The sequence below is a fragment of the Miscanthus floridulus genome, chromosome 7 (genome assembly GCF_019320115.1).
Source record: "Miscanthus floridulus cultivar M001 chromosome 7, ASM1932011v1, whole genome shotgun sequence".
Classification (NCBI taxonomy): domain Eukaryota; kingdom Viridiplantae; phylum Streptophyta; class Magnoliopsida; order Poales; family Poaceae; genus Miscanthus; species Miscanthus floridulus.
In genome coordinates this window covers 4,592,475-4,603,047 of record NC_089586.1, presented here as the reverse complement: position 1 = coordinate 4,603,047, position 10,573 = coordinate 4,592,475, and the positions used below count along the sequence as shown (strand labels likewise).

The 10,573-nt window shown below is 45.4% G+C and overlaps 2 protein-coding genes across 3 annotated transcripts; one reads left to right on the top strand and one right to left on the bottom strand.

The window, feature by feature from the left end:
• The first annotated feature begins 943 nt into the window (after nucleotides 1–943).
• LOC136462390 (uncharacterized) lies at nucleotides 944–4,974 on the top strand. Of its 2 annotated transcripts, XM_066461492.1 has the most exons (11): nucleotides 1,177–1,315; nucleotides 1,415–1,945; nucleotides 2,069–2,147; nucleotides 2,266–2,360; nucleotides 2,895–2,999; nucleotides 3,100–3,179; nucleotides 3,395–3,485; nucleotides 3,581–3,688; nucleotides 4,113–4,199; nucleotides 4,386–4,454; nucleotides 4,666–4,974. In XM_066461492.1, exons 2-11 carry the CDS (start codon nucleotides 1,589–1,591, stop codon nucleotides 4,804–4,806), a joined length of 1,212 nt encoding a protein of 403 aa, XP_066317589.1. In that variant the 5' UTR covers nucleotides 1,177–1,315; nucleotides 1,415–1,588; the 3' UTR covers nucleotides 4,807–4,974. The 2 variants fall into 2 exon arrangements, with proteins under 2 accessions (XP_066317590.1, XP_066317589.1); XM_066461493.1 differs by lacking the exon at nucleotides 1,415–1,945 and having other exon boundaries at nucleotides 944–1,315.
• A 1,559-nt stretch (nucleotides 4,975–6,533) lies between these two features.
• On the bottom strand, nucleotides 6,534–9,157 carry LOC136462389 (salt tolerance receptor-like cytoplasmic kinase 1). Its single transcript, XM_066461491.1, has 2 exons — nucleotides 8,483–9,157; nucleotides 6,534–7,398 (listed from the first exon to the last, which is right to left on the bottom strand). Exons 1-2 carry the CDS (start codon nucleotides 8,988–8,990, stop codon nucleotides 6,683–6,685), a joined length of 1,224 nt encoding a protein of 407 aa, XP_066317588.1. The 5' UTR covers nucleotides 8,991–9,157; the 3' UTR covers nucleotides 6,534–6,682.
• Nucleotides 9,158–10,573: the final 1,416 nt, after the last annotated feature.

The window sequence follows — 10,573 nt, the reverse complement described above, 5'->3', positions numbered from 1 at the left end:
TTGGGACTGTTGCTCCATAAACTCTACCGTAGAGCAGCTAAAAAAAAAGCTGAAGTTTATGGAGCACCTCTTTCGGTGCTACCACAACTTTGTATTTTTTCCTCAAATAGAATGTATGGAGCTAAAACCGTTTGACAAAAAAATACGGAGCAGAGTAAAAAAACGTGAAGCAGAGCAGTCAAACACACCATGGTTCCACGTGGGAGCACAAACTCTGTCATCTACCGTACGTGTGTCCGCTACACTCTTGTTGGTCGGGGTTTTTTCTTTTTTCCGCCCAAGGAATACGATTACTCCATATTATAGATTAAAGTGATCCCCGCAAGTTATGACCGGTCAACAGCGTGATAAGACAAATACTAGTAAAGCAATGGCTGTCAACTAATTTGTCATTATTCTATGGAAAGGATTTTGTCAATATTTATTGTTGAGCACGGCATGCGAATTGATTTTGTTTTTGTAGCACGGCTCTCTAGACCAGGAGCTGCTACGGTTGCAAGGGTCCACAGAAATCAAATTGCAGATATTCATGTTTAATGGCATGTGTACGTATATTTATATTATATATACTTTCCTGATTTGACCCATAATAATAATAAGAAAATGAAAAAAAGCAAAGCAAAGAAGAGAGAGTCACCCTATTTGCTTTTGCTTTGGTGCGGGCCCACCCACAAGTGGTAGAACAAAAGTGAGGGTGACGTGTAAGGCTGTCTCCGTTGCGAAAACTAAATTCAAAATAGGTCTTTAAAATAATATATATATAACCTTTAACAGAGTATATATATAAAAAATCTATTTTAGATGATAGAAGAGATATAACCTAAATCTAAGTATTCTCTTTTTTGAAGATTTATTTGTATAAGGGATTGTCTTTGACCTTTTGTTAGCGAATGTTCATATTATATTTTGGGTACGGTCGTCGGAGACCGTCGCACACGCAGCCGCACGAACACAAAAGCAGCAGAGGTAGGAAGGGTTCCATCCAAAACCGAAATCCGAATCCAAATTCCATCCAACCGTCGCTCGCTCGAATCGTCCTCTGCCCGCACGCCTCGCAGCGCAGCGCAGGGCCGGGCCCCACCGCTCCACCGCCCCGCGCCAGCCAATGTCAGGCGACGGCGACGCGCGCGGCCTCGAGGCGGCGGCGGCCGCCGCGGCCGAGGCAGCGCGGGAGCTGCGGGAGGCGACCGCGGCCCTCGTCGCCACCCGCGCCGCCGAGGAGGACGCGCTGCGCCGCCGCGCCGTGGCGCTCGACGCCGACGTCCGCCACCTCCAGGGCGAGCTCCACGGCCTCGATCCCTCCACGCTCGACAAGGTCCTCCTCGCCTCGCCTTCTCTTCCTCCACCTCTCCTCCTGCCAGGCTCTGCCTCCTTCAGGTCTGATGAAAGCGCGATTCCTCCTCCCGTATCTCAGATCGCGATTCGCTTGCGGACCCGGATTGATGCCTACTTTAAGGATGCCCCTGCGGCGGGGATTTCATCAAATCCCATCCTTTGCTCCCCATCTCACCGTCTCATGCATGGGGCGTGGCATGGAGATGCCCGACTGATGGATTAATTAGATTGCCTTGTTTTGTCCGCATTTTTTATGATTGCTCGACCTGGAATGGTTACGCCCCCACTACTGTGCCGGATGTTCCAGGATAAGGTTCCATCCAATTCTGCCAGCTTGTCGTCTGTCTGTGTCTCACAAGCTGTGAGAAAATCTGTTACTAACACGACTTGTATAGATGCCAGACTGAAATCCGAATTCAACCTAATTAATCAAATGGTTGTGCACACGCTGGCTTTGGTTCTTCGTTCGTTTTGGTTTGGAAGTTTACATGGCTTTGGATCATGCAAGTTGTTACATGTAGTGCAGCGTGGTAGCCTGGTAAGGACAGTTAGATTCTATGAACGCATTGCCCTAAGGACGTTAATGTGTGCTACTGAAACGTCACATCCTGTAAGCATCTTCTTATGGATTAGCACCCTGCAGATCCTTGCAAGCACAATAGGTTTAAAATGACCTAAAGGGGCCATCTGCTCTTGTTCAAAATGTGACTTTTCAGATTTATACTTGATGCAGGTCGAGGAGGAACTGGAGCGTGCCAGGGTGGCAATCACGGATAGTGATGTGGCTTCGTTTCTTCCCAGCAAGAGAAATGGTTAGATATGTTTTCTTTCATATATATACCCTACCCCGTTTTGTTCTGGGTTCGAGTTCATTTGTTATCGATGGATCATGATTTGTTAATTTTGATGTACTATCGTCTGAACATGCAGGAAAGTTTCTTAAGACGTTTCTAGGCCCTGTGAATGTGCGGGTGGCGAGGAAGGAAGATAAGCTCAAAATCAAGGATGAGTATAACAATTATAGGGTATGCTTAAGATACTTCTTCAATGTCGTTTGGAAAGACTTTTTTGTTGGGGGGTTTTCAGATATGATGTCAAGAACTGAAATAGCAGTTATATAGCCAGCTTAAACTTTTCACCTTTTATATAACTTATTGGTTCCAATGATTGCTTCAATTGGCATAAATTTTGATTTCTGTAAGCATTATCATGAAACTTGCATAATATATGTCACCTTTAATCTGCCACTGTGTACAAAAATTTAGGAGAAACTGAAATCATCAGGGTAAAACATGACTAATTCAGTAAGTTCTTCTACTGAAACATCTAGCCTGTTTTGTGTGATACAGTTATATTTTTTAAACCTCTAGCTAGTACAGAAACACATAATACTAGGCTGTATGCTGATAAATGCATTGTAATGTTGTGTAAAAAACATACTTTGGGGTTTTGAATCCAAGTAATCTTTAGATCTTTGGGCTGAACTGATATTTCATCTTGTAAACTACAAGGACGCCTCACACCAACGGTGTTGATGTTTTAACCTGTTCTATTGGCAGGATAGGACTGCCTATAAGTTTCTGTTGTTTCCATCTATCCTCCTCCTACTGAGATGGTGGATATGGGATGGATGCCTTCCGGCATTGGCTGTTCAAATTTATCAGGTGTTTTGTCGATACTGTGATACTCCTTGAATATTTTCGCTGTGCTGATCACTGCATTGTCCAACAAGAACTATCTAAATAATGTCTTGCTGCTTCTCAGGCTTGGTTACTGTACCTGTACACAAGCTTTGCTTTGCGTGAGAATGTATTAATTGCGAATGGAAGTGACATTCGTCCATGGTAAGGGATCATCACTCCCAAAGTTTCACTGCTTAAGATATTTAATTTTTTAATTGCAGCATTTAAGGTTAGTTGCAAATGCCCATTTATAAAAAACATAGCTGGTTAAATGTTTCTCAATTTAAATAATTTGTTGACCGTGTTTAGTTTATTCTCTGGTTAAATTTCTTTTCCAATGCATGCTTTCTCTATCACGATTCGCTGCTCGTTTTCAGGTGGATATATCACCACTATCTAGCAATGCTGATGGCTCTTATTAGCCTTACATGGGAGATAAAGGGACAACCGGATTGTTGTAGCAAGCAGGTATATGCTCTCTTTTTTTTCTGGGAAGAAGCACTGATGCAGGCATCGCTTGGGAAATTTCCTAATGTTGCACTCAAACAATAATCTTTTTGCAGAGGGGGGTGCAACTTTTCTTGCGTTGGGCAATCATGCAAGGCATTGCAATGCATCTACAGAATAGATACCAGCGCCAAAGATTGCGTACTCGAATAGCTCTAGGAAAGGTAAGGTCTTGTTTGAATTTAAGAAACTAACTAACCTCTGTGGCATTGGAAACTTATAATTTCTATACATAGAATAAGTGTATCTCACATAAGTATTCCAAACATGATCCTAACTAGAATTACAAAAAGGTTTCAAACCACGGAACATTCTCCATTTCCATTAGCGTCATAGTGGAAATTTGTATATGATGAAACTAGATGCATGGAGATCTTCACTAGGTGCTTACAAAGAACAACTCAAGATAATCAATGTTTCTCTGATTTAGTACTCTCAAAAAGAAACAGTCAGTGAATTTATCTTAAAAGAAATCTTGTGGGCAGAGCTTATTGGTAGAATGTGAACCTGTGAATCAGTATTGTGTCACATCATTATCTAATACTTTCTAAGGTTAACCTAACCTCTCTCCCAATTAACTCCTTGCAGGCTAAAAGAATGGATGTCGTCGCTGGAGAAACAGCTGGTGTGGAGGGGCAGCTGTTGCTGCTATATCCTGTGCTTTTCATATTACAGGTATGTTGTCTGCACAATTCGAATTATGGCAGGTCCTGGTTTTTCTCTTGAACTGAGTTGCCACTCATCTTGAACCCTCCAGAATAAGTTGTTGGTGCTTCATGCATAATTCCTTCCTGTCTAATTGGACTAATATCATTTGTTTGCTGCACTGACGCACCTGGTCCTGATGCTCCATGTTTTCAGGGTTTTGAAGCATATGTTGGAGTTTTGCTTCTTCAGACAGCTTTGCATGGGCTTGCCTCCGAATGGCAGGCAAGAATGATTTTAACAGTTTCACTATTTACAGTTGAATGTCAGATAGGATTAAATTGTCTAGGCCCTTGATTGAATTTATTGCCTTTCCCAATATTTGAAATTCTGGGTGGTGGAGGGATATAGGTCAAACTGTCTTGAATAGATCTTGACATGCCACTTGGCACTTGTTCTGAACTGAAATTTACACCTCATTTTCGTTTTTTACCAGGTTGTAGTCTGCGGGATCTTGCTGGTGGTTATGGCAGTCGGCAACTTTGTCAACACTATGGAGACACTGCTACTGAAACTGAGGTTCAAAGCAAAGATGAAGAGAGCAAAGAACAGACAGGATCGCCAACGTCAAAATTGACAGGCATCGTCGTTCCTGGAACCATCGGTTTGTAAACCCTTTGACCTGTATTAAAGGATTTTCAATGTTCCTGGAACCATCAGTTTGTAAATCCTTTGACATTGAAAATTGACAGAGCAAAGCTGACACCATCGGATTGTAAATCCCTTTGACCTGTATTAACATTTTTGCCTGCTTGTAATTCTCTGTTTTGGTAATCGGCCCTGTAACATTGAAGTTGACATTCCACTCAACACGACCGATGAAACAATATTTCCCCTTGCTCAGATGAAAACTGTGAGTTTGCGCTGTATTATGCTTCTTCTGTTTAAATTCTTTGGGGGTCCTGAAATAGGATAATGTGTCTAAAGTTGTGAATAGACAAGGGGGGCTCTGTATAGATGGAGGCTTGTAAGGCCATGTTTAGTTCTACCAAAATCCAAACTTTGGCACTATGCAAAAAAAAAAAAAAAGATTTTCCGTCATATCAAACTGGGTACATGCATGGAGTATTAAATGTTGACGAAATAAAAAACTAATTGCACAGTTTGGTTGTACTTTGCGAGACGAATGTTTTGAACATAATTAGTCAACGATTGGATAATTATTACCAAATACAAACGAAATGCTATAGTGCTTGGGGAATTTCGGCGGCGCCGATTCCGCAGGTAACTAAACGCGGCCTAAGGTTTGATGTTGTCATGTACTACTGCGTACTTGTTATACAGAGATTGGTGTGAATGATTAGCATCATTTCAGTCTTGTGCTGCGACCTCTGGTGCAGACTGCAGAGTAGTACTGCTGACAGTCGCATCAAGTGGCAAGCAATCTTTGGTGCAGAAACTAGTTGAACATTAGATCCAAACATGTGCTTACCATGACTGATCTCAAGACATTAACAGTATCCCATGAGCATGTACCCTGTGCTAACGATCAATCCTTGTTCCAGTTGCATCTTGCGAGTAGGAGTATTTTGCAAGCTTTTGTTTTGGATGGTGTGGTCCAGGAAACTCCCTCCCCATCTGACAGCACGCACTAAATTACCAAAAACATCCGCAGGAGTCGCAGGACCAGTGTTGGAGAATCCATTCGGGCTAACACACGGAACAAATCTTTCCAACAGATGATGATTGATGAGCATGCTCCCTTGCCTCTGCATGCACATCATCACTCAATCATTGAGGTAGCTAGCATCCTAGATTCCTAGGCCGCGTTTAGTTGCCTGCCGAATCGGGGTCGCCCGATTCCCTGTAGCACTGTAGCACACTGTAGTATTTCGTTTGTATTTGGTAATAATTGTCCAATCGTTGACTAATTAGGCTCAAAACGTTCGTCTCGCAAAGTACAACCAAACTGTGCAATTAGTTTTTAATTTCGTCAACATTTAGTACTCCATGCATGTACCGCAAGTTTGATGTGAGGGGGAATCTTCTTTTTACATAGTGCCAAAGTTTGGATTTTGGTGGAACTAAACATGACACTAGTGAGTTTGTAGACAAAGATCATCTTGTCTGTTTGGTGCTGCCGCGGTGGACGGAGCTGCTGAGCCAAGCAAAACTTTAGAACCCCGCCCCGCCCCGTTCCGTTTGGGACAGCGCTATTCACGCCTCCCCGGTCCCGACGGACTTTTCTCTTGAGAGAAGCCAGTGGAGAGACGATGAAGCCATGTGTACCCTTCCAAACGGGTTCTTACTGCACGGTAAATACATTCCATATTTACGTTTCACTCGGATCAATCTCAAGTCCTCTTCCCCACTCCAATGCAGAATCCATTTCCTTACAATCCTACCCTAATAAATAAACATCAAGGACAACGAAAGGAAGAATTTACTTTTACTACAAGAAGAACACACGCATCGAAGCTAAGACGTCTTAACTGCTCTAAACACAATCAAAATCATGTGAGCTCCAGCAGCTTGCTGAGTTGGATATGGTGGCCGTAGCCCGCCTTGGCGATGGACCTGGCCGCCTTCTCCGCGATGGCGGCGCGCACCTGCGCCATGGACGGCCGGAGCCCGGGCTGCGCCGCGACGCACTCCACGGCGAGCCTGGCCACGTCGTCGGCCTCCTCCTCGTCGTACCCCCCGTCCCCGATGAGCCTGCCGTCCACGAGCCCCGCCACCCCGCGCGCCCGGACGCGGGGCAGGATCCGCGCAGTCAGGTTCTCACCGGAGCCGGCGGCCGGCAGGCCCGTCACGGCCTCGAGCAGCAGCACGCCGAAGCCGTACACGTCGGACTTGCTGGACACGATGCCCGTGCGGAGGAAGAAAGGGTCGGCGTAGCCCGGCGACCCCACGGCCACGGCGGCGCGCGCCGGCGCCACCGCCGCCGAGAAGCCCTCGCAGGCGGAGCCCAGGTCGCAGAGCCGCGCGCCGCGGCCGGCGCCGTCGAGAAGCACGTTGGACGCCGACACGTCGCCGTGTACCACGGCAGTGGAGGTGCCGCCGCCACCGCCGCCGTCGTGCAGGTGCTCCAGCGCGCACGCCACGTCGTGGAGGATGCGCATGCGCTGTGACCACGAAAGTAGCGGGGCGCTGCCTGCCGTTGCGCCGTGGAGCGCGTCCGCTAGCGTGCCGCCGGCGAGGTACTCCAGCACCAGCGCGCCCTCTTCCTCTACAGTAACAGTCATTAGTTTACCACTCCATGGGTGATTACATTACATGTTTTCACCGCGGAGTGAAAGTGAAAGAGAAAGTGAATTGGAAAAAAAAAACAAACAGGCGACAGCGACGACCAAGCTGAAGAAGTGCAGTGCAGTGCAGTGCAGGTTTGACGAGAGGAGGTGGGGAGTCGCCGTACAGAAATGAATGAATACGCGCCATAGCGGTGTAGCCGTTGCTCTCGACTCTCGTTAGGCGTTAGGTAGGGAGTAAAGTGATGTCACGCGCGCGCTGCATAATTCACTACTCCTCTCCTCACTGTGGCAACCCTTTTTTTTTTCTTTTGCAATTTGTAATAGCTTATATGCATTTTTTATTGGAGACTAAAGGCTGCTAACCCCTTCATTTCCGAAGGAAAAGTCTAAAGCTCCTTCATTTCTTGGTTGCAGGTCGCTACTTTGATAAAAAAAATGTGTAAGCTTGACTTCAATCATGACTTGTTCTAAAACCCCTTTGGCACGGCTCATCCAAAACGGTTTCACCGGTGAAGCCAAAGCTGGTGAAGCCAGAAAAACTGGCTTTTTTCGACTTCTAGTTCATTTTAACCTCGGCTTACAAAACGGCTTCATGCTACCGTGCCTCGATTTGCGCAAAATAAATGAAGCCGAAGCCGACATAAGCCGTGTTAAAGAGGCCCTAAGTAAAGTGTAAACACAGTCAATGCATGCCATATCTAATCCAAATTACTAATAGCTTCTTTCTCCTCTAATATAATTTGCCAACATGTAAGCAAGTTTCATGTCAAAATAATCGGTACTATATGTTTACTTAAGGTGTATGAACTGGTAGGTGCTAGTCTCTCTATATCTATCTATCTATCTATAATAAAAATAAAAATAAAAAATAAAAATCGTAAAAGAATAAAGTTAAAACAAGTAACAGGGACAGTTGGTTTGGAGCAGAACAAAGTAGCGTAAGCGTGGAGTGAAAGTGAAAACTTTAATGATTTCTGTGTATGTACCATGTAGCGAGATGGACCAAAAAAAACGAAGAAGTGATGAATAGTAGGGAGTAAAGGCGCGCACGCGCGAACTCACCGTGGTCGTCGGAGTAGGCGAGGAGCGCGACGATGTTGGGGTGTCGGAGGCGGCGGAGCAGGTCGAGCTCCTGCCGGAACGCGCGCAGGCGGCGCTCGCCGCCGCACCAGCGATGCACCTTGACGGCTACGGGCGAGCCGTCCAGGAGCCTGGCGAGGTACACGGTGCTGGAGCCGCCGCGGCCCACCACGGCGGCCTCGTCGAAGCCGCCCGTCAGCGCCTCCACCTCCCGCCACGCCAGCCGCCGCGGCGCCTGCTGCTGCTGCTGCGCCTCCTTCTTGACGGATGCTATTAGTAACGTTTGCTGCTGCTTGGCCGCCGCCGCTGCTGGCTGTGGCTGACGATGACAAGGCGCTGCTGGTGCTCGCGCCTCCGGGTCGGCGTCGGCGGAGGAACGACGGCGGTGGAGGGCGGCGAGGCAGTGGCGGATGAGGAGGAAGGCGATGGCGCCGGAGGCCAGCAGAAGGACGCAGAGGAAGAGCAAGGCGAGCGCCACGGCCACCTCCATGGCGCCCCCTCTCTCTCGCGGTAGGCTGCTCGCGCTGCTTCTCTGTGAGAACTCAGACGTCAGAAGCAGCTGCTGTTTGCTTCAGTGTGGGGAAAGCAAGGCACGGCACAGGAAGGGGAGAGGTGAACAAGCCCGTGGTGTATATATAAAAAATTATAAATATAGATTAAAATGGGAAGAAAAAGTGGTGGCAAGTTAAAAGGCAGAGCTTGATACATATGCATCAGCTAACCTCATTCATTTATGTTTAGCTTTAGCTTGCTTCGCTCGCTCGGTAGTTGAAGAGGGCCACTTCAGAAATTAAACAACTGCTTAATTAATTTGTGGAGTAGATAAAAAAAGATATGATTTTTACATGAAAGATTCAAATTTTGACCCTCAGAATATACTCGGTCAATTTTTTATAGCATCAGATGACGATCAAATCAAATGGGACGGTTTTTCTGAGACAGGTGGCAGGGTGCATAGAAATAGAATATAAATATTTTATTTTATTTTATTTTATATCATACATAAGCCAATGGAATATATATAGATGCTTTGGAGACAGACAGAATTAAAGCCCGTTGACACATCTCAGAGTCTCTGGTCCTGTTCGGCTTGCTGAATCTTGAATGAAACTGGTTGAAAACACTGTTCTGACTGAATTATTGTGAGAGAAAAAAACTATTTTGACTGAAAAAATAAGTCAGAACAAGCCAAATATATATATATATGGAGGAAGCCGAACGGGGCATAATAACATCTATTAGTATAGTGTTTAACACAACAGGAGATTTTGAGAAGCGCTGTTCAACTCAGAGCGTGGACGGCGGAGTATTATACGCGCTCTTAATTACGTACTTGGATCCAGTCTAAGTATGAAGTGAACTCCCATGCATAGTACAAATTAATGTACAGTGGGGTACATTTGTACACGGTTAACGAACCTAAAAAATATATGGGAGTGTGATCCGAGTAATAAAAAAAGTTACTGTGGAGGTAGCACAAGTAACCACCTGTACATGTACTACACGATAGAAATTTGCATGCAATGAATGAACGGTGGTTCCGATGCCTAATACAGGTTGTGTACGTGTAATAATAAAGCTAGAATTAAGAGAGGGTACAGTAATCGGGATGAGGAGTTATTAGCCGGCCTGAAAATTGTCTGAATGCGTATGACTACTGCTGTTTGGTTCAACAGCGTAACAACCATTGGTACGGCAGATGCAGCGCCAAAAAGAAAGAAAGAAAAAAGCACTGTGCACAAGCATTACTAAACAGTAAACACTATGTTAATGAAGTAGTAAGCTAGGCATGTTTGGATCACCTAGCTAGAACTAAAATTTATTTGTGGACTAAGGACCTGTTTGGTTCTAAATAAGTCACCTACTTATAAGTTAAAAAGTAAAATAAGTGACTGATTTTGCCAAACACCACCAACTTATAAGTCACCCCTGCTTATAAGTTTTAAGTTGGTTCACCCCTACTTAAAACTTATAAGCCACCCTTTTCTGCATGGGGCCCACAGCTTATAAGTCATCTACAACCAAACAGGCATGACTTATAAGTTACTGGTTTTCAGCCACCTGACTTATGGA

Coding starts and splice junctions, on each gene's coding strand:
- LOC136462390 (XM_066461492.1), top strand. CDS start 1,589: ATGATTGCTCGACCTGGAATGGTTACGCCCCCACTACTGTGCCGGATG. Junction 2,148..2,265: donor TCTTCCCAGCAAGAGAAATG/GTTAGATATGTT, acceptor CTGAACATGCAG/GAAAGTTTCTTAAGACGTTT. Junction 4,200..4,385: donor CTGTGCTTTTCATATTACAG/GTATGTTGTCTG, acceptor CCATGTTTTCAG/GGTTTTGAAGCATATGTTGG.
- LOC136462389 (XM_066461491.1), bottom strand. CDS start 8,990: ATGGAGGTGGCCGTGGCGCTCGCCTTGCTCTTCCTCTGCGTCCTTCTG. Junction 7,399..8,482: donor CGCCTACTCCGACGACCACG/GTGAGTTCGCGC, acceptor CTGTTACTGTAG/AGGAAGAGGGCGCGCTGGTG.